Source organism: Macrobrachium nipponense, chromosome 32 (genome assembly GCF_015104395.2).
Source record: "Macrobrachium nipponense isolate FS-2020 chromosome 32, ASM1510439v2, whole genome shotgun sequence".
In the NCBI taxonomy this organism is placed as follows: domain Eukaryota; kingdom Metazoa; phylum Arthropoda; class Malacostraca; order Decapoda; family Palaemonidae; genus Macrobrachium; species Macrobrachium nipponense.
In genome coordinates this window covers 28526561-28553982 of record NC_061094.1, presented here as the reverse complement: position 1 = coordinate 28553982, position 27422 = coordinate 28526561, and the positions used below count along the sequence as shown (strand labels likewise).

Sequence of the window (27422 nt, the reverse complement as noted above, 5' to 3'; positions counted from 1 at the left end):
AACTTCTAGTTTTCGTTGAACCTGACGCTTCCTTGTATGGAGCACCTAGAACATGACATGATATATATATTATATATTGCTACTTTCAAAACGCATATATCCCCTCTTTGACTGAATAAAATGTTATATATAGTTTGCAACATTTTTTCAGATTCCTAGCTAGCCTTAGAGATAGGATGTTTAAAATGTGTGTTCAGATTTTGCATAACATAATTTAAAAAGAATATATAACGTAGTATGAAAAGAGAGAGAGATTAACTTTGTCCATTCGAAACTAGGATTGTTTCCCTATTATGTCAACGCCTTGCGATAAGAGACCTCGAGGTCTTCACTGTGTTTTAGGAATTCTGTCATCACGTCTGATAGGGACTTTTGCTCGAGTCTGTTTCGATCGAATACGTGTCTTTGTCGAACTGACTGGTTTCATATGCGTACCTCTTTGCTAAAACCACATTCAGATTTCACGTTTTGTCTGTAAAGTTGCATCACATTCGAAGCTTCTGGAAAGAATTGTGTCCCAAAACGTTTTGTGTCATCTCCACTGTCCAGCTTTCGTAAGAAAGAGATTTCGTTCGGGCCTAAATCCTCAAAGCATTCACATATCTCTCTCTCTGCCTCGACATACTTGAGATTATATTAATGTAACGTAAAATGGTCACTCGTAACCTGTAGATTTCAGATTTGATATTTCTTGGAGTTTATTTAGTATCATTTAGTGTTTTTGTGGAATCTGAACAAACATTGTGTGTAACGGCGCCTATTTTTGTGAATTGTGGTGAATTTTTGAACAAACTGCAACAAAGAAAGAAAATTGGTATACCAAGAAGGTAAAGTGTGTTTTATTTTTATTAGTTGCAACTAATATCTAATGGTTATGATGGTTTGGTAAAAACTAATATCTAGTGGTTATGATGGTTTTGTAAAAACTAATAACTGATGGTTATGATGGTTTGGTAAAAACTAATAACTAATGGTTACGAAGGTTTAGAGAACTAATAACCAATTGTTACAATGGTTTGAGAGAAACTATTTACATTTTTACACATTACAAATTTTTGTGTTTTGTGTTTGTTTCATTTGAAGTGATTTTTATGTTTTGTGCATTTATTCATTTTCTTATTGAAGTGTGTGTTTTTATTTTATATTCTGTGTTATCAATACTTTTTGCAATTTTGGTATTTTCCACATTTTTCTGTGTTTTCATTTGCATTCACAATTTAATGAACTTAGCTATTTTCTTTACGTAATCATTGCACATTTAATTGAATTTAACACTTGTGAATTAATTTGCATTTACTTAGAATTCTTTTCAAGTTTTATTGTTGTTTAGCACTTGTGAATTAATTTCCAAATTTCCATTATTGCCTAACACTTTTGAATTTCAAATGAATTAATTTTCTTGAATTTTGTGATAAATTAATTTTGATTTAATTTTACTTAATTAATTCAAGAATTAATTAAACTTTACTTTGTTTGCAAGTAACAGTAATTTTCCCTGATATTGTGAATTTCACTTATAAATTTTGAGTTTAATAATAAATTTTTGTATTAAAAATTTTTATAAGTAATTTCTTTACTTTACACCAGTATTTAATTATGATAAGTTTAGGTAGAAACATAGAGTGGTAATTGATCTGCTTTCCTTCAATTTATTTGAAGTGACTTAGAACCAGGGAAGTACTTGGACTTCTGAAATCAGGGAAACACTTAGACTTTTAAAGTTGTTGATGGAGTTATGCCCTTTGATTAAATTAATTAATTACACTATTACCGCACACCTGTTTTGATAAACTTAGTCTGATTTTCTGCAATACTGGTAAGTTGTTAAGGGATCACTGTTGCCTTTAGAGTATTCAGTCGTTTAGTACCTGTGATGAGGGTTCAGGTGTCTGGCTGTTGTGAGGTAACAATTAATGAATGGTAAGTGTAATAACCAGATACTTGGCACTTTGTCACAATATATATATATATATATATCTATATATATATATATATATATATATATATATATATATATGTGTGTGTGTGTGTGTGTTGTGTGTGTGTATGTGTGTGTGTGTGTGTGTGTGTTTGCGCGCGCGCGCGTGTTGAAAAACAATAAAAAAAACTTTCACTGGCTAGGGACTTTTGTCCCTTTTCTCATATTTGCATTCAACATCTGCACTAAGGGGAGTTAGCTCAACAATCACAATGCACAGTCCAACCTTTGTTTCCATAACGCGCCTCATCTCTTCCAACTCTTTTACAAAGAGTCTATTCCTTGCCTGGTCTCTGCTGTGACACTCGTCTATGACACCATAATAAGTAATATTTGCTCCCTTGTATAGATAGACATTCAATATCAATTTTCCAGGTTTCATTATACTCGAATTGCAGCCTCACTTTTACCAGCATCACATTTACCAATTTCTTTTACAACGAAATTCAAATACATTCTTGTATTTGCATCCTGCAACATGAGGGAATATCAGTCACGCCTTGCTACGGTTATGATACTCTCTTTCTCACAGATAATTTCGTGCAAGCGAGTGCATGTGCGCATTTACAGTCATTGTTAGATAAACCATGGTGTAACAAAATAGGCCATTGGTGATGATTTACTGTGTGTAATATAAATAATACATTCTCGTTTAACCAAGCTGCTTACGCATCCTACTTTTCGAATCAGCGTCATATTACTCTAACTTATAATTACATTCAGCTCGATTTTCGCCTGGTTCTTTCAGTTCTTAAATACCTTCAGTTTCCTGATCTATGCCTAAAGGGCTTTTGTGTTCCTGATGTTAACAAAGAATGATAAGAATAAATAGTGATAGTTTTGATCGTCGTGGGACTGATGAGCGTAGTAGAACGACATGATAACATAGTTGTTAAGTAGCCACAGAGGCAATGACGCTTTTCCGGGGGCATTTCAGGTACTCGTGCACCCGAAGGGTTCCTTGCAAGGCTCATGAATAACTTGGTTCGTTTGCACTCACTAAGAGGAGCGATGAGAAGCAAAAGACTGTCTTAGTATCTTTTATTAACTTGTAACGATAAACATTTCTGAATCAAATTGTTAATCGATGCTTATATACATTTACGTGATTTTTTAGTACGTGCTCTACTTTCCTTGTCTGTCGTTCTCCTACACACACACACACACACACACACACACATATATATATTATATATATATATATAATATATATATATTATTATAATATATATATATATATATATAGATTCCAAAAGAAAGTAACAAACCCGTCTATAAGGAGGTTATATTTTGGTTCGATTTGTCTGTTAGCCTGTAACAGTTGAAGAAATAGAAAGGTTTCAAGGCAATTTATTCACTTAAAGACCCTAAAGAGGTGACTTTTAAGACATGTCCAATGGTTGGGTATTATCAACGCCAATAGGCTCTGGTATTATACACGGTAAGACTATTTGTTCGTATGAAATAAACATAAAACATTTACCCTAACTTCACAACCGCAGAACAAGACAACGCGAGGGGGAAGGGACAAATCTGAATTGTTCCCTCGTGATGCATATTAGTCATTTCATCCCTACAATTGACAATGACGTGCCATTCCTATTCTAAATGACCATGTGTCGGTTCATGCGCACATGACGCACAGTCGTTTTAATCTAACCCGAGCGATGCACATACACTTTGTCGTGGCTCTTCTTGCGCTCTGTTCCAGTGAGCTATGAGCAGTGCTACTTGGCGGATGTCCCTCTGCTCTACACTTGTGCAGCTTATGAGTATTCGCCACAAGTGTTTCCATTTTAGTGCGCGAAACGATCATTCTTAGTTTCAGTCAACTAAATACTGCATTATGCAGCAAAATGACAGGTTTGGACTCAGTGCATTTTCTTCATTCGATGCAAAATACAATCAGCATGTTTTATTTTCGATAGAATCATTTTCATTAGTCTGAAACAAGGAAAATTTATTTGTTTTTAGAGTTATATAAGAATTCAGGTGTTCCTGACACACTGATACGGCGCTTTCTCTTACACATGGCACATAATCATATATCTTTATATTTTACGAGTAATTTTATTTAAGCAACCACAGCACAACTTTCAACAACAAAGAATTCACTGTGGAAAAGTTCTAAACAAGTAGAATATGTGACCAGTGCTCATTATCTATGTGCATAATATAGATCACGAATATTTACGTTTGAAAAAAAATTAGTTTACTCAAATACTAAGAATATTACCGAAGACATCACTGAATATCTTTTAGTTAATTGTGAATTAGAATTCGTCACGTTTTGAATGCCTTGGTACATTTTCCGTCTGGTCTTTAGTTGACAGTCAAGACACAAGTAGAAGTCAAGATAAGATTACAAAGGATTAGTCCCATTTTCGCCAGATACATTGCGTAGGCTCATTAACATCCCCACGAGGGCAACAATAACGCATGAGCTCGATATGTGATATCTATCATTTTTTTGTTTTTGTTTTTTAGATGGATGATTTATAGACAGGTAGACAGTAAGGCTTCCTCCGGCACTCCAAAAATCAACTGCTGCGTTTCTGTACTGAAATACTTTTGACAGACTAAAAAGGTTTGGTAATTAGTTGGGACATCGAAGGAAAAGAGACCACTTTTTTATCTTGTTTTATTTTATTTCCTGTGCCATACCATATAACCCAAATTCGCTGCATCCTGAAATACTTTTGATGGTACTATTCCTATCAAGTATCTCTTGTTTATATTATGCAACACGTACGATACAAAATGTCAGGTAAACTCGTAATCGATGAAATTAATTCTATATAATACAATCTTTCTTAAGGTTGAAAAAATTATCTTATTAATGAGAATAGATTTGTCAGGATGGTCTTAACAACTTCACAGGCAAGATTTCCAAAGGATAGTTCTGGTGTCAAAGTCATTGAACCAAGCGAGGGTTCCACCTTGACCAATAGGCTAGGGAAGAAAATGCCCGAATTCATTAGTCTGAAGAACTATCGTCAAGATACCGGTAAAATGTTATTACACTTGTCTAACTCTCCAGGTATATGAATTATTAATCGTTTCACGTGATCCCTAAAGACCTTTTTCGTGTTCTGCTCACTGCAGTGTCGCTTTCTGTGCAGTAAGACACATAAAATACTTCATTTTCTTTTGACCGACTCAACTGTTCCACTTTTCCACTTCATAAGTTTACTTGGTGTCTCCTCTGACTCAATCAAGCAACTGAAGCTTCTTTACAGTCCCAGCTACAGCCTAGATGCCAAGTGTCCAGTGTAGCCTTAGACGAATGTTAATGAGATATTCATGGTGGTATCTCAAATGGGACTGAACAGAACAGCTGCCACAGTAGGGTATTTTTCGACGCCAATTAAGATTATCCTGGTGAGACCGTAGGAAGTTGGTGCTTCATGCTACAGAATGATACTGTTCTAATTTCTATGTGATTCGGCAATATATGCGAGCCAATGCTGTTCAAAGAAGCATTAGATAAGTAACCAACTGAAAATAATAAGCTCTAATTAGGTAATGCGCTTTTGAAAAGCAAGTGGCTTTAGAATTAATTTCCTTGTCATATCGTATAACCTATTTCCATTATATATATATATATTTATATATATATAATATATATAGATATATCTATATATATCTATATATGTGTGTGTGTGTGTGTGTGTGTGTGTGTGTGTGTGTGTGTATAGATAGAGAGAGAGAGAGAGAGAGAGAGAGAGAGAGAGAGAGAGAGAGAGAGAGAGAGAGCTGTAACTTCATTTTTTTCTCTATAAAGGCCGGTCCACACTAGGAAAAGTTGTCTGCAAACAATGTTTCCTACATTTTTTTATAGTGGGAACAGGCCTTAATACGAACTCTGTATACAACCTATACGTATATTTGACATATTGCTACGTATCAAGTTTGGTGGAAGGAACATCATGTAGGAAAAGAATTATCCGTGTAACAATGCAGATATCTCTGCAGATGTTATATGTATGTGTGTGTGTGTAGCTGATCTTGGAATGCATCACTGGAACGTAGACAGAAAAAATATAAGAAATGCCGTGATATGATGTTAATATACATCTACAGAGAATGTAACACGTTATTATAATGTGTAAAATGTAATTACAGGAACTTGTTGATGGCATATGGTTAAATTGGTTTTGTTTTAGTTTTAGTACAATATATGTGTAATTGAAATTCATTTAGTTTGTATAAGAGATTGTACAAAATCTACTGTACTTAATTTTGTAATTTGGACCAAATGCTCTTTTGTAAAATTAATATTTTGTATTGTGGTCAATAAAAATATCTAACTATCTATCTATCTATCTATCTGCATTGTTACATGGATAATTTTTTTTTCCTACATGATGTTCCTTCCACCAAACCTGATGCGTAACAATATGTCAATATGCGAACGTTGTATACAGAGTTCGTCTTAAGGTCTGTAGTAGCGGTATACGTTTCATTTTACATTGATAAATTTGTTGTCGCATACATGATGTTCCTTCCACCAAACCTGATGCGTAACATGTCAATATGCGAACGTTGTATACAGAGTTCGTCTTAAGGTCTGTCCCCACTATAAAAAAAAATATATGTGTGTGTGTGTGTGTGTGTGTGTGTGTGTATAGGCAACATTGTTTGCAGACAATTTTTCCTAGTGTGAACCTACCGTTATAGAGGGAAAAAAAGTGAAGTTACCGCTATCTCTCTTTCTCTCTCTCTCTCTCTCTCTCTCTCTCTCTCTCTCTCTCTCTCCTCTTTATAATGTATATATATATATCTTATATATATATATAATATATATATTTATAATGGAAATAGGTTATACGATATGACAAGGAAATGAATTCTAAAGCCACTTGCTTTTCAAAAGCACATTACCTAATTAGAGCTTATTTCAATTGGTTACTTTTCTTTGAACAGCATTGGCTCGCATATATTGCTGAATCACATAGAAATTTCAACATATATGTGTGTGTGTGTGTGTGTAGAGAGAGAGAGAGAGAGAGAGAGAGCGAGAGAGATTATATCCCTCTAAACGTAACAATGGGAGTCAAGTCTTTGTTGCATTTAACCCTGTTTATCGGAGCGGTTGTCACAACGTGTAAGACCATTTTTCCTTTATCTTTGAATAGATTAGGTCATAAAACCTGATGTTTGTCGCTGACTCGACCGTGATGCAGATAAAGAGAATAGAGCAGGAGTTGCTTACACTTGTAGGAGTGACCTTGAGCTAATCGACTTGATGGAAGCGGTGGAGGTCCTCATGTAGTCCCATGACCAATACGACAATGAACTTGATTTAGTGTACTTGGGCCTCTTATCAGTCTTATTACCTCCCTTTCTCTGTTCGTGACACAGCAGACAGGGCGGCCTTTCCAGTACTCTAACATTGTCAAAGCGCGAGGAGAGAAGAATAATGTGCAAAGGAAGGAAAAGGTGGAAGCTGGAAGGATATTCCAGAGCTTGGCATCGTTTAACGTGACTCTTCCAAAGAAAAGCCTGAGACGTACTTCCGTTCAGAGCTTTGTAACCGCCCCCACCCCGACCCCAAGGCCATTTTGATTACGTTCAATATCTCGCACTTTTCTTCGCGGCGTAAATACCCAAGCACGCACAGACATAGATATTCATTACTCTCAATTTCATTATTTTCTTGACTAAGTATTTGCACATTTGCTTTATTTTCGTTGAAAGCTCGAAAATAACAATGAGTTAGTTTTCGTTTGTTTTTTAAATTCCTTTGTATTTCATTCTTCTTTAGACTGATTCCATTTCTCCCCATCCTACTCTACCGATTGTTCATTATAGTCTTTTACAGCATCATCTAACAATTAGTCGATTTTCATAGCAGATGCTACGCCTTTCACTTATGTTTTGCACAAAATATTGCATCCTCTGAATATCAAGATCCTTTGTTTTCATTAAGCATCACTCCCTATATTAATCACACATCCTGGCACATTAAAATCTTATCAATGTTTTGTTCTGCGACTTCCATAGCAAACAGCTAGAGAGGTGAGAATGCTATCCCTTCAGATCCCAGGGTTATACAGGAAGTTACCGTTGGCTGTATAATACGCATGCACAGCACCCAAGCATGAACGATACCTAGAATCCGGTTGCGTCATTGCAGTTTACAATTTGGTCTCGGAAAGCTCACGAAAACATTTAAACACATTCTTACTAAGGCCCAAACCAGTCGACATTTTCAGTAATAACGCCCAAGCTCAACAAGTACTTGAAATGCTGAGTGGATCATTATTTTCATGACAAACCTGTGCTGGAACCCGGCGCTGCTCATCATGTCTCCCCTACCTACTCCTCCCTCACCATAGGCGGACAAACAGGTTTGCAACAGGAGATTGGATATCTCCCGTACCCTACTGTTCCCCTACCTACCCCACCCAACCATGGGCGGACAAACAGGTTTGTAGGAGGAGGGTGTATTCGCCACGTTACCCCTACCCTCCCAATTCCCTACCTATCTCGGCCATTCGGGCTGGACAAACAAGTTTACAGGAGGAGGATGGATTTGTCATGTCTCCTGTACCCTCCCGATCCCCTACCTACCCAACCCCCAGCCAGGGTGGACAAACAAGAGATCCACTGGGATTTTATTATTACAGGTAGACAGATTAGTTTTCGATTAATGCCTAAGAACTGAGTAAATTGACCATAAAAACTGCCTCTTTCATTTTCCAAGTTGACCTACCAGAGTGCCAAGTATTATTTATTTTGAAAATATATTCTTGATTACAGCTGATTCACTTAAGGCAGATTCTTGGGTGATATGAGCCGAGTAGCTACGAGACGTTTGTTTGGCGGCCTCTGATTGGCTGGTACCGGGAGGTAAGCGGCTCGCTCAGTGTCTCATGTTTTCGTCTGCAGCTTAGAAAACTAGCAATAAGTTTTTAAAATTCTTTCTTCATTTATCTCACGTTTTGCATAAGATAGGAATGATCAGATCCGAGTCCCCGGTCGTGCCCCCTGTGCCACGTAAGCGAGTGTAAGTAAGCAGTTGTACTAAAAATCTTCTCAGAAGCCGGATGGTGGACAACATAATAAAACATATAATTTTATCGTCTCATATCACACACATCTATAATCTGAAAGCACCAGCATATTCAGGGTGACTTTACTTTTTGAATAACGTTTCATATCATCTTGATGCATGAGTGACGCAAAATCCGATGATCATTATTAAAAACAAGTATAAAGAATTAAATGCTCCTCTCCTCACTTTTACTCGTTGTAATACCTTTTTGTTCATTTCATTAATTTCAGATAATCACGATTTAGTTAAACACTTAATACCGAATCGTTTGGTATGACAGAAACTTTCATAGCTTGTGCAAAACGTGAAATAAATGAAGAAATATAAACATATTGCTAGTTTCTTAGCTGCAGACGAAAATATGAGACCTCCCGGTATCAGCCAATCAGAGGCCGCCTAACAAATAGTAGTGATAGGACTCCTCACCCAAGAATCTGCCTTAAGTGAACAACTATAGTTCATTTCCACATTCAGTGGATCCCTCAGTATTTTGAATTGGAAAACTGTATTGGCTTCAAACTTAATCCACATACAGAAACCATTGATGAGACGATTGAACAAGTGTTACGAACTCAATTCCCAAGGAAGCAGTGACTGAATCTGGAAAGCAATTCGCGTCAGTATTCACAAACACTATCCAGTATACAAGAGTTGATTTTCTTTTTTTTTATTTTTTTTGCCTCGTTGGTTTTAGTCTGAATCTAAAACAAACGATGACCCCTAGAGAACTTAAGTAAGCGCGGTAGAAGTGAAATGCAATCATATTACCGGTAAACACCTGTATGATATGTCAGATGCTATTTCGTCAGAAATTACCTCGCACAAGCAATGCACAAAACTCAGCGTATGATATTCCATTGGGAGCTGAGATGCAGATATTTTGAAAAGCGACAATACAGTTATTGAAGTAGAAGGAATTACTTACTAAGTTTACACTCACAGTACAACAAAGAGTAAGGTTCTTGAAGCAAAATAAGAAAAATTTGACATACTCATTAGGAGGCCGGAATAACAGCCTTGAGTTAGACTGGCTTGATTCACGTTGTTGTTGTTTGAAATGGTCATGACTGATAATCATATTAATGAATGTGCGAGTGATAGCAATTTATTCTCGTAAATTGACCCCCGTGGCCGGTATGCGGTCGGAAAGGTATGACCGTTGACTGTTGTTTTTGTTGTATTGAGCCAACACTTCTTGTTGGCACGGGCCTTTCCCTTGTTCGGCCCGTAGGCTCTCCGTTGACTGGACAAGCCAGCTAAATTATGACAACCAATCAACCGTAGATGGAAAAGGGTGAGTGACGTATCTGTAACGTCAAGGTAAAGTTTATTTCGTTACATCGCGACTGACACCGAGTCTTGGCAGCTAAGCCAGAATGCGCCAGCGAACCTTTGATACCTTACAGAGCTTATAACAGCATCTCGAAATTCTCCAGACCAACTTTCACCGACTTTCATGAGACGCAGTAATCTCCAGAGTTGTGATTTACTTCCTTCGTCAGCTTCGATTGAGAAGGAAGTTCGAATGATTTTTTTTTCTTTTCTTTTTTTTATCAAAGATATAAAGCTGTTTCTCAAACCGGATTTCCCAGGCCCAGTTTTCCAAAATCAAATATTCCTCGTACCGCGTATGTGTGTGTATATGTGTGTATTCATGACTTTATTTACTTTATATATCTACTATGTCCAGATATTCACTGCATGCCCGCAGTAGCGTTGACCATTACGATCTGATTTATCATAAAAAGAAACTTGTGGGTTTAAAATTATTTCACATTCAAGCCCCATGAAACTGAAATTCATTATCTAACTTTATTTTCTAAAACTGATATCATTCACTTTCCTTTTGACACCCCCATTTCATTGCTACGAAGCGCCCATGTTTCTTTTCATCAAGTCAAGTCCGTCGTTGGTCGAGACTAATGAGACCAGGTTTAAACGAATGTATAAGCAGTGTTTGCGTGCGCATGTGCTTTTGTACCCATCATTATTTTCCTAACACCTTGGCTTAATAAGGGCATTAATTTACTTGCAGCTTTAACTCCACTAACAAGAAAAAACTTTCACATTTTGAAAAATAAGTCACCTCAACAGTGTGTTAGTACGCTGTAAAAATGTTAGAGGGCTTTTTTCATTTTCAGCAATATTACAGTAATATAATAGGTGGGAAAATTATTCATAGCAAACTTCTGCCGATGCCCTTTGGACTACTACGTTTTAGGCATCTTCCAACTTTCTGGTTACTCGAAACAGTGACGTAAAGGTCAAAGGCTGAAGTTTAATATGCTGTAGAGACCGAAACCGACAAACTCAAAATGCTCGAGATAAAATCGTGTCGCGGTCGCTCCAAATGAGCAGGATGTCAGGCGGCGTTTGTTGCTAACGATATATGCGTCAGTATATGATAAATCTTAACATACTGCAGATACAAAACCTTTGGCTAAATGCTTGTTAATAGACTTTGCGTATACATTTTATAAATATAAATGAACCCGAAGTCTAATGATGCTTGCCACTAGGGAAAACCATAAAAAAAATTACAAGAACGTGAGACTCGGAAAACCTGTAGCCTTAGCGCAGGCATGGACGAAGCCTTGAATGTATGCTACTGTATGAACTTGGGTTAAAAGCGGCCTCTCCATGGTTTGACAAAGAAGCTCACTGCTCACATGTCAATTATTACAATAAGAAATGTCATTTTTACATACACACATTTTGGACGGAAGAGAAAGATATATAGAATTCAGAGTGAATGTTCTGTGCGAGTACCTACTAGAATGACAGATATGCGATGGGAATTTAGTGCGGGAAGTCAGTAAATGGTTGAGGGCGATTAGAAGTTTTTCCATATGCAAGCAAAGATTAAATCGATCAGTACTGGAAGACAAATAAGCAGAGAATGTTCAATCAGGGTGTCTCGCCTCTCCATTCACACATACTAGCTATCCAAATGATATTGGTCACATTCCCCCATTTTCTCTTAATGTTAACGTCCTTCTGTTTCGACATCTCGTCTAATCCGTCTAGCCAGCAGTTTCTTCGTCTCCCAGTGCTTCTCAGTCATACAACCTCAAAACACACACACACACACACACATACACACATCTCTCCACCCGTGCTTATCTTTTAACCAATCATCACTTCACACAATCTCATTTTTAACCCTTCTCATTCCATATATGTTTGCAAATCTTTCACCACAGTTTTCACCTCCACACATTCCAAATAATGATGAAAGATAACTCAAGGCATCATGCAGCAAAATATTAGGTAGATAGATAGATAAAAAAGAAAAGGGCTGATTAGTGAAAATAAAAATTATTATATTATCATAGGCAAAGTGCTATTGAAGGGATAGCAATGGTCGTCGACAAAGAAATGGGGTGAGAGTGAAGCCAGAGAACAATCGTAGGGAACGAACAGCAAGTGAGGGAGAGAGCACGTACTACTGCACATCAGGTTGTCGATTAAAAATCAGAACTGAGTTTACAGCTGAAATTCGTAACTGCGTTTACATAGAGGAATAGATCTACAGAAAGCTGCCTGGATAAAAAAAATGGCTTTGAGAAATTAAGACTAAGTCAAGAGATTTATGGGACTTCTGCGGAAATAACCAAACTTCAGTGGTTAGGAAAAAGTGAGTTCGACATTTCACATGAACACAACTCACGGATGCTAGCATTTAATCTTTAGTTTTCAGGATTATCTATTCTTGTCCTCAAATGTTCTAATGAATTCCACAAATCTCTTGAATTTGTCCTGATAAGCTCTTAAATGAGCATATTATCGCTTTCTTATCTGATAGATAACAGTCGCATGGGCATCCGATGCCGACCCGAAAGGTTTGATGTGAACACTTTGTGGTGAAACTGGAAGATGGCCGTCTAGTTGGCAGTGGTTAGCCTATTTTCGAGTGAAAGACAAGAATCGCATCGTATATTTTCAAGGTTTGTTTGATATCTGATATACGAATTTATGCTGAATAGGTCTCATCTTACGACAAGGAAGGTGGCAAAGTAAAACTTAGAATTATAATCATGCCTAGTTGTTTCTAGATTTAAAGCGATTGTTTACCTTGGGTTATTTAACATGCAGACTGGTTGGAGCATTACACTGTGTATCGATAATATTATATTAGTCTCAGTCTTAGAAGGTATGAAAATATTTGTTGTAATGTTGTGGTTTAAATACATGACTAGAGATAATTAAATAGTTATGGTATTTGAGAGTACAAAGTTACCTGTTTACAAATAGTTTATGAATATCCTTGACAATCAAGGACACAAACAGAATAAACTGAATCGTGGCTTTCGGGTAACTGAGTCTTCGAAAGCCTAATTATACTCTGTTTTTTTTTTTTTTCATCTGTCCATCCGCCTGTGGTGTTTTTGTATGGTAACACTGCGTCCCACCGGGCTTTAGATAGTTACGCTATGTGTAGGTTTTAGGCAAATAAAAGGATATCTGGGTGTACATTTGCAGCTGAAAAGTGTTTCCATAATTTACTGTATGCGAATTACACCGTTAATATTCGAAATAGGATATTGTTAAAATCGTTGAATGTAAGCTGAATGTAACTGTCTAAAGCCCGGGATGCAGTGTTACCATACAAAAACACCACAGGCGGATGGACAGATGGGAAAAAACAGGGTATAGGAAGTTAGCAGACCAGTCACCGGTCACTGTTGGATGATTTTAAAAGTTTACTCTTACCAATTATTACTTGGATTTCTTTTATATTAGTTGTAAAAAGTGGTTCACGCAGATTAACCTTTCAAAGGTCGAGGTCACTGACGTTATGCAAACCGATGTTTCTTTTCAAGGCAACTAGACTATGTCCCTCAAATGCAGATTATTCAGTATTTAGTAGTAGTGGTACTTCATTCCTAAGGAGCAACCAATGCGTCCTTTAATTTAAATGTATGGCAGAGTGCCAATTGGATTGCCATTAGAAGCAAACGAAGAGTAGTAAAGTTATTTTTTTATTTTAGATTAATAAAAACAACAAATAAGTATTTGCTATTAATAAATGAGCAACGTCTCGTCCTCCATCTCGATCGAAGTTACTGCAACAAGCATCGATCATTCATGACAATGTGAGATCAAATTTTGTCAACTCGACCAGCATTTACAGAGCAAGGGTCGATCAGATAAATGAATAGGTTAGTGATTTTATGCTTTATAAATATATATAATTTTACAGATATAATTGTGGCAAAATGCTATAGGCTAAATCTACTAGAAACTAACAAACTAATAAAGTGATAGTAATAAAAACAATCGTATACCTGTATAGATAATAATAATAAAAAAGTAGTTCAATAGTTTTCTGAAACTGCAAAATTTCTCGCTTGGTTTACCTGCAAGAGGTAACTTTCATAAAGATCTCAATTATTATCTATTATAATTCCTATCGATTTTATTATGATTCTGGTGAAGGACGGGAAAATGTGGGGAGAAAAAGACTGTTCCTTGGCGGGTACAACAAGAGATAAGGAAAGAGATAGATTCAGCACCATTAAGTACAATAGAAAGTGAGCAGAGCAGATGCCGAAGTTTTTACAAAGACATAATGAATTACACTACAAGCTGTCAGTCTGCCCAGTGGGCGTTAACCTAGACTATAGATATTACTATATAATAAAAACCTCATGTATGTCAGGGGGCAAGATCACAATGTTCTGCAGCTTCCGCTATTTTTTGGGAGAGGTTACCGAGATATAAATCTAGGTAACCACAGTTCGCTAGTACCTGCTGCTATTCATCATTGGGTTATTCTCAACATACTTTTCATCAGAATCTTTCGTTGCATCCTCAAGTGTCTGCCACCAGTGATTTGGTGGAAACATCAAAATATTAGGCATTTTTCAGTTGTCGCAATTAGAATTTCAGAAATGAATTATAAGTATTTTATGTCTTCCTTTTCAGAAAAGCGGATACCATAGAAGCCATGGGAGATGTAGAGAAATTAAAAGAGTTTATAAAGTCTTCCAAAACTGAGTTCAAGAACATGCAAGTTGACGAAAAACTCCTAAGAAGATATTTGGTAGCTCACCACACGGTAGATGCTGCTTACGAGGTAAAAACAAAAAGGCAACAGTGCAGTGTACTATGTTGTGTTCATAATTATCGCATAGTCATCCTGATTCTGGGTTTCTAAACGACGGTGATAACGGTAGCATCCAATTATACCAAAACTACTCAAAATATATTTGAAAAAAGAACTGACTTCATTATCACTCTCCAGATAAGACTGACCATAAGATATAGTTAATATTGTACAAAACCAATCAAATAAGAACAGAAACTTGCAGATTAGCCTAAGATCAAAGCCTTTACATCCAAATGTTTAGTTCATCAAAGGAAATGATTCACAAAAGAATAATAACTTCTCCATGATTGTCGACAATGACAATTCCTCAAACAAGATTTCCTTAGATTTTTTCATTTGAGTCTTTAAGTAAATATGGAGCAACTAGATTAAATCGTTAGACATGTAAATTCTACTGTATTTAGAGAATTATAAAATCTAAGAATATATTCTTTGACTTTTAAGATGAATACTTAGCTCTATATTTCATTCTAAAATGCATTGTGTAACTACACCGAGGAATAGTTTTGAGATTCAGTTTTTATCAAAAAAATTCGGAGAAGTAAAACGTTTATTGTATCTCACCGCATACGAACGAAATCGATTTTGAATACATTCCTGAGTAACACTGACACAACGAAAACTATACGTCACGGACAAAGATTTAATGCACCCGGTCTAACCCACAGAGCGGCATAATAAGACTATCCTATAGATGAGAATGTAGCTACATTTCATTTTCCTGAGGCAGTTCAGCACAATTTATCTTGGAGCTTTTAATGTTGACGGTATCTTTCTTGGGGGTTATCATCTTTATAATATTTACAGTCTTTTGTTTATATTTTTACGGTAATCCACAACGAAAATTAGCTGTGATGGTATCTTACCTTTGCAATCATTACACTTACCCTTATTATACTGTCTCTGCCACTGATTCTGATGATGAAACGAAGATGACACAGTTCACGAGTTATCAGAAGGTTAGTTGAGAGAGCTAGCCTTTCTGACTGTACTTGTCACCTTCATTTCATCATCAGAATCAGTGGCAGAGACAGTATAATAAGGGTAAGTGTTATTATTGCAAAGATAAGATAATAGCACAGCTAATTTTCGTGCAATGAATGTCCCGAACATAATATGAAATATGCATTGTCAGCAGTGATTTATTTGTGGAATACACATGTCCTGCAAGTATCTATACTTGTAAAGGAATATATATTAAACAAGACGGGGTCTTCGTTGCGTTCATGAACATGCAACAGGTACATATAAATTAATAATTTTGTTTGTTTGTTTGTGAATCTAGTAATGACAACTGCCGTAATATACCCTCCCGTGTTTACAGAGACCTAGAATGTCAAGAGCACTTCTGCTCAGCGATAGCCATATAAAGCACAAGCAGATTAGATATAGTGACGCGACAGACGACTGAAGAGGTTTTTTAACATTAGCTGTGGCACCATCGGAATCGGAGAAAAATACAGTATTTATTATAATACAAAGCAAGATATAAATCTTAGTGAATATTACCTAGTGAAAAACGATACAGATTTTCTGATCTTACCGTAAAAGATTATGAAAAAAATTAGACTAAAATTCATCACAAGCGCACGTGCATCCCCCCCACAACACACACACACACACACACACGAACAAGTACGCTGTATGATAATTATAACTTCAATGGCCTTGCTCCCTTTGGAAATATGCTGATAACATTAAAATCTTGAAAAGAGAGAGATTAGGATCTCTATTAAAAAGAGTTTATACGTTTAGAGCTTAATGCTGGAGGGATAAACGAGTCTATATATTTAGTATATATCACCAGGACCCCAGCCTTAGCAGCTTTCGAGACCAATGTCTGTAACCGACAAAACAGGGATGCACGATCTCTCACCGACAAGATAAAAGTCTAGGTTTAATGCAAGACATGGACTACAAGAACGATAGATTAAGCTCAGAAGAGAAGTCACAACAAAACCAAGATTATAAATAGATTTGCTAGATTGAACTTTTTTGCTCTAAGTACTGACAGAAACGAAGGAACCACTGTCAACACACTCAAAAACTAAGAGAGAATGAGAGTATAGCTTGGTAGTGTCAAACCGCTATATTCACAAATGCAGCGCAGATCATAATAGCTTCTTCTTCTGGGAGTCAATGTATTCCCCTGCAAAATCACATCAGAAATACAAAGATTAGTCATGCTAACTTTTATTTGTGGAGGAATATTGGTTATTAATATCGTATGTGTTAGTAGTGAAGGTATGAGATGAATCGAGTTTCAGATAGGACAGATTTCTTCTTCTTGCTATTATTATTATTATTATTATTATTATTATTATTATTATTATTATTATTATTATTATTATTATTATTATTATTATTATTATTATTATTATTATTATTATTATACTAGCAGCTGCAGGAGTAGTGTTAAGTTATTATACAGGTTTTGATGTCGCAGATTCACTAAATCAAGAAAAACGAATTTAGGAAAAGATTTTATCGCCATTTATGTCCTGTGACCGAAATCTGTCGCCTTGCAGAGAATGGTGGCAACGGACGCCTGGCGGAAGGAAGCGAACGTTGCAGAGATCACCAGCGAGACACCTGGAGTTAAAAGTTCCATAGCGCTTCGCGTTTCAAAGTTATTAGAAGAAAGGGACAACAGAAGGAGACCAATAGTTTACGTTGCAGTACGCAACCACAGCTTCAGGAACAGAGACGTTGACGCCATGACTGAATACATCATATACATGCTAGTAAGTAGTTAGATTTAGCTAGCCTTACGCTAGCACGGGCTCTTGCTTTTCAGCAGCCCTCGTAATATGCTATAGTAGATTCATTCACCGGTGCTTCTGATGTCTAGGCTAGTCCCTTACGACGCTCCTAATTGGCTGCTGATGAGCCAATCACGGGGCGGGAAACTGTCAGTCTATCTCAAGAGTTCACATGGGCAGGATGTATGTTCCACCTCTCCTGAGGGGTACGTCTTTCAAAAGCATCCGTCAGGAGCGGTGGAACATACATCCTGCCTATTTAAATTCTCTCGAGAGAGACTGAATTTCCAGCCCTGTCATTGGCTTATCAGGAGCGTCGTAAGGGACTAGCCTAGACATCAAATGCACAGCTGATGTGAATCTACAGCACACCTGGGGATTCTTAATGTTGGTAATACTGCACTAATGACTTAAAAAAAAGGAGCTTAAATTCAAGTCATTGGCACAAGCTTTAACGTTAAAATGAAGGTAGTAAGTTTATAATCCTTGTAAGCTGCTGCACAAAAGTGTTATGAAAAAGATACGCCTTTCTGATAATATATCTAAACAGAGCTCTTTTATAACTAATTACTCCGATACAGTAATAGGTACTGAGGGACCTCCAGTACCCACAAAACCACTGAAAGCCCTCAGTTACGCTATTACCACACGCACACATCATAAGCACACACAAACATGTATATATATATATATATATATATATATATATATATATATATATCTATATATATATATATGTGTGTGTGTGTGTGTGTGTGTGTGTGTGTGTGTGTGTGTGTGTGTGTGTACATACACTCTTTGGACGTAGTTTTTCTTGTAGACAACTCTCGTACCGTGCTACATGTGGCATTTGTTATCTTAGTACAAAACTTATGAGATTTCCTGTATTTCTCATCTTCAGGAATGAAGGTTTGATGAAAAAGACAAAAATTGCTGCTAGGCTCCTTCTGTTATTTACTCTTGTGCCAACAGCTGTTTTAACTGCTATCAGGCTATTAAATTCATGCTTGTCATCAAAGCAATTTTACTTATAAAATACACATCTTGTAAAATGGCAGTGCAACAGTACAAACGAAAATGTAAAATTTAAACGAAACTGAAAAATAACAAATTAATATAATGGGGACATCAAGGAGATTTTCCATTAAGTTTCAAGGGAAACGGTCTTATGAAGAACATCATAGAGCTTGAAGAAGACAAGAATCTGTGGCTAAAAGATATAGTAAAAGATGAAAATTATTTTGAAAGATTAGTGATAATTAAATCCAGGACCAGAAGAGAATAATCACCAGATAATAAGGTACAATCGAAATGATAAACTGTGTGCCCACATGTTGTCGCGTCGCCAACAGGTATGCAGCACTTTCAATGCTAGAAATCTGGGCTTGAGCAGGATAAATGTACAGAAGAATTAGTATGCTAAAAAAACGTGGAAAAGAGTCCCCCGCCCACATCATGGAACAGAACTTGATACAAATTCAAAGAAGCGAATGATCATAGAGAACAATGAGAAATAAATAAGTATTCTTTTGGAAATCCAGTTAATGGGCAATAGAACTGCAAAAATATACGCTTGTTCAACAAATGATGAGATCAGTAGCTACCTATATTTCTACTAACAGACACCTGGCTAAGTAGCAACATAAAGCATGAGAAACTGGAATCTGAACTGTTGATGGAATAAAGAACGTCTATGCTATTCAATAAGTTGCTCAGTAGATATAAATTGCAATCGAGACTTTGATGCAAAACAAATGATTCAGGGGGGAGCAGATCAAGCAACTGTCTGTCGAATACAAGCGACGCTCCTGACGGATCGAATGAGGGTCGATAGGTTGGCTTCCAAAAATAAACCCGAGATGATGAAAGTGTGAGAGTTTATTGACACCCTTCACCGATGTGCTCTGGCCATCATCATCATCTCACTCATTCGGCACAATTCCAGCATCGCTGCTGAAAATGCTTTGTGAAAGGTCTCATTCTCACAGATGAGTATTGTTACGTTTTTCTAGTTCTAAAAATAGCTTATAATAATGCTGATGCCAGTTACATGGCGAATGTGAATAAAACTAACAGAAATTATGGCTTGTTCGATCTCTAGGAAACCTTAAGTTCCGATCTTGGGTTGATAATTCTCGTGGATGGGCATGCTATAATAAAGAAGAAAGTACTCCCAGTTGATCTAGACCAGTGGTTCCCAAACTGTTGAAGCTACCAGGGGGGAATAATTACACTACCTTTGAACTAAAAAAAATCACCCTTCTCACTAATTTAATTCTAAAGTAGGAGAGCAAACAAAAGTCCTTTTATTTGTTACTAACCGCACTCTATGGCTATGCGGTTAGTTGTTGCTAACTGCTCTCTATCCACTTTACTCTGTAACTATATGTTTATCAGTATATTTGTACATTTGAAAAATAAATTAGTAGATAGTCACAGTGTGTTTTAACTACTCTTTCCCTCATACACATGAAGGGGGAAATCTGGATGGTTGAGCTGGGTGTAGGGGGAAATGACAGAAAAAAGTTTGGGAACCTCTGATTCTAGACTAAAGCTTTTGCGTCTATTTGCTCAACTCATACTGTCAGCAGATGTTGCTCAAGCGTGGCGTGATCATTATGTCTTAAGATCAGTGCTGTTTGTGATGAAGTTCCAGCACTGGTTCTTGTAATTCTGGCTTCTAAGAAAGATAATTCAGTGCCGGTGATCCAGTACTCTGTATTTTCGTTGAGTACTTCTAGGTATTGGAAAAAAACAAATTGACCTGATTTTCCTTTCGACACTTGTAAAGACTTTACATTGCATGCTGCATATCTTCTAGCAGCCATGTCATTGGTATTCTCCTTTCTAAATACTTTGAAAGTATAAACAGAATACAGTTTCAACTCAAAATCAGTGCAGCTTGTCCTTTATATTTCTTCCGTTTGGATAAGTCAAAAGAACTAAGGTTTCTCTTTTCAGTTTTTATTCATTCCGTGGTGTCATTTTCAATATTTTTGGCTCAGTACATTCGGCTTTCGTTTGCTTATCATCAAGTCTAGTCCTTCATTTAAGAATAGTTTCTCAGAATTGTTCCAGAACCATTTCTATGGTTCATTATTTGTGTCGATCAGTATATCCATAATTTCTTTACGAAGACGATCATAGCAATAAACATGTAAGGCAATGGGAAAACATTCTTTTGTACCTACATATGGAGTCCATTGCGACTGCCAAACAATTAAAACTTACAGACGTTTTTTTCTAGCCTACCTTAGCACGGCCAGCGACACAGAAAGAAGGCAGAGTACCTATGCTTTCCTCGGTGGCACGTAGGCCCATTTTCAAACCACAATTTCTAACGCTTCATACGGAGAAGTTTGAGAAAGTGACTTTTTTCTTTTTCTTCATGGCCATGCTGTGTAATAATCTGCTAAGCTACAAATCAAAAAGTTCATTCTTTTTCATCCCCAAAGTACTTGGAGGATGAATCCTAAATTTTCCTGACCTCCATCGCTTTCCACAACTTTCTTAACTACTTTTTACCTATATCACTTATATTACTTACATCACTTCGCATTGCCCAACCACCTGCGATCATCCCTACTGACTCGGCAATGCTATTCTTGGGTTTTGCATTGGGCTCATAAATTCCTTGTTTCAGGGTATTTATCAATAGCCCAGCTTTCATCCATCTTTTCATATACAACTTTCACAATTCTTGTTTGTTTCTTAACTCACTTGTCTTCGCGCTTAACTCATTTTTAACATTTCTTCAGCTGGAACTGCTGTCAATTTTCACGTTAGCTTCAATCTGGCAGTGATCAGATGTACATTCAAGCAATCTACCCATAAGCATTACAGGCACCAATTTACTCTTCCATCTATTCTGTACTATATAGTAGATTCACATCAACCGTGCATCTGATGTCTAGGCTAGTCCCTCACGACGCTCCTGATTGTCTGTTGATAAGCCAATCACAGGGCTGGAAACTCTCAGTCTCTCGAGAGTTCACATAGGCAGGATGTATATTCCACCTCTCCTGAGAGATACTTTTGAAAGACGTATCCCTAAGGAGAAGTGGAACATACACCCTGCCCATGTGAACTCCCTCGAGAGACTGAGAGTTTCCAGCCCTGGGATTGGCTAATCAACAGCCAATGATGAGCGTCGTAAGGGAAGGGCCTAGACATCGAATGCATGGTTCGTGTGAATCTACTATAGTAATTATGATTACCAAAGTTCGACCTTGAAAGGTCAAAGTCATGGTCGTTGGTTTTTGTAGCTTACAAGCTTTAAAACCCAAGCTACATGTTGATAGCCTTACTTTCTTGTTTCAATTATACCGGTAATTCTCAGCTTAAATTCTGTAGCTCAAATGTCAAGGTTACAGGAAAGTTAACCATTTTTACACTAAATGACTTCTGATGACTCAGAAAATGTCAGCAAGTTTCTTTCTTCTCTATCCAGCAATGAGGTCCCCATAGAGGGGTAGCGTCGTCATTGTACTTCATACGGTGCACTGTAGGCATATTACTGAAGTTTCTTTGCAGCGTGGCTTCGGTCTCTAGCTGCAACCCCTTTCATTTCTCTTACTGTAGCTACCTCCTTGCATATTCTCTTTCTTCCATCTTACTTTCCACCCTCTGCTAAGAATTGATTCATGGTGCAACTGCGATGTCTTCCTCCTGTTACACCTTTCAAACCTTTTACTGTCAATTTTCATTTCAGCGGCGAGCGCTGAATGACATTATAGGTCCCAGTGCTTGGTCTTTGGCTAAATTCTATATTCCATTCAATTGAATCTTATTTTATATGCCACAGTCCACAATTCCGTTTTATGGTTCCGACACAGTATTCTTTACCATTACAGGGAATTGTCATTGTATTCACAAAGCAAATCACAGTGAGTGACCACAGTCCTCCTTCTATTCTGAATAGGAAGAATCCTGCCGCAAGTGCTTGGATGACGGTCCCGACAACATCTGCATCCTGTTCGACATGAAAGGATTTTCCCTGACGTGCATGGACTACCCCCTGGTCAGGGTTCTCTTCAACATCATGACTGATCACTATCCGGAGCGACTGGGAGTGTCTCTCATACTGAATGCGCCATACATATTTTCGGCGTGCTGGGCCATCATACGCAGCTGGTAATTTAGCTTCTGTATGAAAAAAAAAAGTAGATTCACATCAACCGTGCATTTGATGTCTAGGCCAGTCCCCTTACGACGCTCCTGATTAGCTGTTAATAAGCCAGTCACAGGGCTGGAAACTCTCAGTCTCTCGAGAGAGTTCACATGGGTAGGGTCTATGTTCCACCTCTCCTGAGGGATAAGTCTTTCAAAAGTATCCCTCGAGAGAGGTGGAGCACACATCCTGGCAGGCCCTTGTGAACTCTCGAGAGAGACTGAGAGTTTCCGGCCCTGTGATTGGCTTATCAACAGCCAGTCAGGAGCGTCGTCAGGGACTGGCCTAGACATCAAATGTGAATCTACTATATTTTGTTCGTTTATTCCATGTGCTTTCTTTGCTCTAGGCACTCACCTCGTAGACCATGTTAGGTAAAAATTGTAAAGTTTATCCAAGCAGTTTAACATTATTAAGCATTTAGATTAATCCTAGCATATTCAGACTACTTCTTTAACTGCATCTTACTTGAGCATTCTGGTAATAATCATGGATATGCAGGCTAGGCCTAGCTATATCTTTTTTATTTTCATTTAAAACTTATTCGTAACTACTGTGTTCTGGTGACAAGTAATGATTTCTGTGACTATACCTTAAATAAAAGAATCTAACAGTTTTCTTCCCTGTCAGGATGGATGAAAATACCGCCAGCAAAATTAAATTCATCAAGGGCGATGAGCAACTTTCTTCGTACGTTGACCCTTGCGTCATCCCCGAAGACTTTTGAAACTCCATCTTGGTCCATGCAATGGAAATAGTAATAAATTCTATATGCCTTCGGATCGTTTAGATTTTCATTTTACTGACGTAATAGAATTTTAGTGTTCTGACTATAAAAGAATATAATTTTTCTAAAGCAAACGAGAGTTAAATATCCCAAATATTAGTCTCCTATTTTTGGGAGTTAATCTAAGTTTTCTTATGGAACTTATCAACTGAAACAAAATTATATTTCATTATTCAAAGAGTTTATGCACCAATTATCATACACTCTTATAATTCCAATCACAAACATGTATAATTTGATCGTTCATTTATGATTTAAAATATAAAAGAAAAAAAAGTAAGATTTAAACATCTACCGCAAAGGCATTACCATGAGAGAGACTGGACTAGGAAAATTTGCTTCACTGCTCCCAACCTGTTCTATGCAACATCATCTTGGTCTAGAAGTGTAATAAAAGACGTTTCCCAAGAGAAACGAAATGAGAACGAGAAGACGAATAAAAGAAGAGAGAATAAAAAAAATCGCAGTAATGATGTCTTCTTATTATTATCATTCTTATCGGTTTCTTTTCTATTTCTCCGTTTGTTTTTTCAGTCTCTTCTGTTTCTCTAAATTACTTATCAGCCTCTTTTCTGTTTCTTTATTTTTCTTATTATGCAATCACCTGTCAATCGGTCGGCACTTACTTGTAAGATTTCAAGACAGGAAAAACTTAGAAAAGGCAAAGCAGGAGCTTCAGGAACTCAGCAATATATCAGTGAATGAGAAAGGTAAACTTTAACCAAAAGTAAAAGCAGTATATGTCCTGAAGGATAAACATGACATTGTTAATAACATTGTAAAGAAAAACCCGTGGATGCGTAATTTCATTCATGAAAATAACAACCTGAAAATTGTGAATGAAAATGAAAGCCAAAGATGACAAATATATATACTATATCATCAAATGCATACCACAAATACGAAAAGCTGTCTATGATAGAGGTGACAGATTGTGTAGTACCTGTACGGTTGTTACATGCCCTACCAATGCTATAAATGTCAAGAATTTGATCATAGCACAACAAATTGTAATAAGTGACTAAGTTCGCCCTAAATGTGGTGAAAATAATCACAAATCAAATGAATGTGCCGCCAGGATCACATTAGAGTGCAAAAACTGTGTAAAGAAAGGCCACAGTGACAGAAAGCAAAGTATATGGCGGCAATAATTGCCTAGTATATGAATAAGACGTGTCAAAGGCGGGGAAAAATGCGGATCTTGGTTTTGACTAATAATCTTCTGTGCAATTTTATAAACATACAGTCCGTAGGAAATAAAACCAACACTGTTAGAAATCTTATAAATGACCACATTCTAGATATATGCATGATAACGGAGACTTAGGCTAAGTAATAATGTTAGTGATTATTCTAAAAAAAATAAGGAAATGACGCCAGCGTCGTCCAACTTTTACCATGTAGTACCGAGAGAAAACAAAAACGGTGGAGGAGTGGGAATCTTTGTCAAAAAAAGTCTACAAAGTATCAATAACTGACCAAAATGTGTTCAGTATATTTGAATACATCAACGCCAAAATTACGCACACAAACAAACCATAAAAGTTTATAAACCACCAAGCACAAGTAAGAGGTAATTCCTAGACGAATTCAGTAACCTCCTCGACTTGTTAGCTGATAACAGAAATTTGTATACCTGACTAGAAAACACCAAAAGACAATTATAGAAGATATGAAGTATCTTATTTTGAAAACGTACGCCACGGGACCGCCAGCGAGGGAATCATCCCTGTTGAGAGCTACACACACAAAACCAAACAAAGTGAGCAAAATGAACTGTTTTTCAGATCAAGTTGTCATATGACAGTACGAATTGGAGCAGTCCGTTGGACGAAAACAATAAAGTTTAGTAATTCGGTTAGTAACTTTTCACTATTAATATAAAGTGTAGTTTAAAGAGAAAATTGCGACTCTGTAAAAGACGAAGAAGAAAAAGTTAGCAAATTAATGGCCCGTGGACATTTTATATATGAATGGGCTTCATCTACAGAATAACTATTTTTTCAGATAATGAGTTTTGTTTTACCCGGTTTATTGATAGGAACGGGGCGATAAATCGCCAAAATTTAAGCCCATGAGAAAAGTGAAGTATTATACATTGACAGAGAAAGCCTGAAAAAGATGGTAAACTAAAAGCATAAAACCCTTGCGAATAACTGATTCAAAAAGAAAAAAAAAAGAAGAGAAAATCACTAAGACGTCAAAGCAAAACAGTACTAGTAACACTAGGGTAGAACACCGGAAATCATAAAGCCGTAGAAACATGGGAGCATTAATTGGTGAATTTAATGACTCATCAGAAAGCAAATGTACAGAAATAAGATAGTATAAGCTTTTATATGAATGCATAAGCTTGAATGTAATTACTATGTATGTAAAAGATGGGACTATTGAGACTTTTTGTTTTATCATGCTCTGCTGCTACATAACTCCAAGAAAGTTGTAGCTACTGTAATACAATTTATATTAATTTAACAAGGCAGACAAATTATAAGTAAAGCAATTTCCGAATGATGGTGTCACGCTCTTTTGCTACCATGGCATCCTATTAAAGCAAGAACAGAAAAAATGATATGAAAGAAAGAGCCTGAGATCGACTTACGTATAAGACTTACCTCCTTGAGCCAAATACGTAGATACCGTCTAAAGTGTAACCATGTAGGATCGTAGACATGTAGACCAAAGGGTCAGAATGGAACTCCAAATCGGAGAGAATTTGCGAACATTGACCTCTCGTACCCTGATTATTCAATGTGTTACCCACAGGAACCGAAAATATTAGAAAACTTGGAAGATGTTAAGAAAAGAAGTTAAATACGTTTATTTAATAAAAAGCTATAGTGTTCAGTAAGAAACTACCCAGGAAGACTAAATTTAAGCTTTATCACGTTAAAGTAACAGCCCTCTGTTCAGCTCTGAGTACGTCTGCCGGAATAGGTGAGGGCCGTAGTGCATTCCTAAAATAAACATCGAAGGATGGAGATGAAGGATGAAAACTTGTTTTAACTTGTTTCAGAGGCATTCTCTCTCTCTCTCTCTCTCTCTCTCTCTCTCTCTCTTCCTACTTGAGGGATTTTTTAGTCTTAAATACGTGTTCTTAATTTACATTATTTACAATTCACCCGCATTCACTCATTTTTGCTTTGAGCCTTCATTAGACGGAGACCAGTTTTGTCCTTTCTTGCACGACATCCCGGGGCATTCATTGGCGCCATTTGCCCCTGGCGAGCGTTTCATCAACTGTCGTCATTTGTGTTGACATTTTCCGATGAGTGAGACGATGCGAGTCATCCGACCATGAATAGCGATGTTTCCTTGAGTGAGCACAATGGGTGACACGATGTGAAAACTCTTCTCTTTAGCTTATGGGTGGGCCCCGAAGCTCCGCAGATGATGTCTGGAGTCGTGTGAAAGTGCGAAGTGAAGCCATGAGCTCGTTCTCAGGCAAAATAAAGGAGTTCCCGCAGATTTCTGTGGACAGGTTCGATGGGCGAAACCTCGCAAGCACTGCCTATTTCTTGAGTCATGCCCACTCAGGTCAGTACTCGCTTCG

At 37.1% G+C, this 27422-nt stretch overlaps 1 protein-coding gene across 2 annotated transcripts; it reads left to right on the top strand.

Moving 5' to 3' along the window:
- The first annotated feature begins 3680 nt into the window (after nt 1-3680).
- On the top strand, nt 3681-23943 carry LOC135207291 (uncharacterized). Of its 2 annotated transcripts, none has more exons than XM_064238962.1 (5): nt 3681-3841; nt 14967-15117; nt 17679-17894; nt 22834-23045; nt 23713-23943. In XM_064238962.1, the coding sequence occupies exons 1-5, from the start codon at nt 3825-3827 to the stop codon at nt 23807-23809; spliced, it is 693 nt and encodes a 230-aa protein (XP_064095032.1). In that variant the 5' UTR covers nt 3681-3824; the 3' UTR covers nt 23810-23943. The 2 variants fall into 2 exon arrangements, with proteins under 2 accessions (XP_064095032.1, XP_064095033.1); XM_064238963.1 differs by lacking the exon at nt 3681-3841 and adding an exon at nt 12835-12985.
- The last annotated feature ends 3479 nt before the right edge of the window (nt 23944-27422 follow it).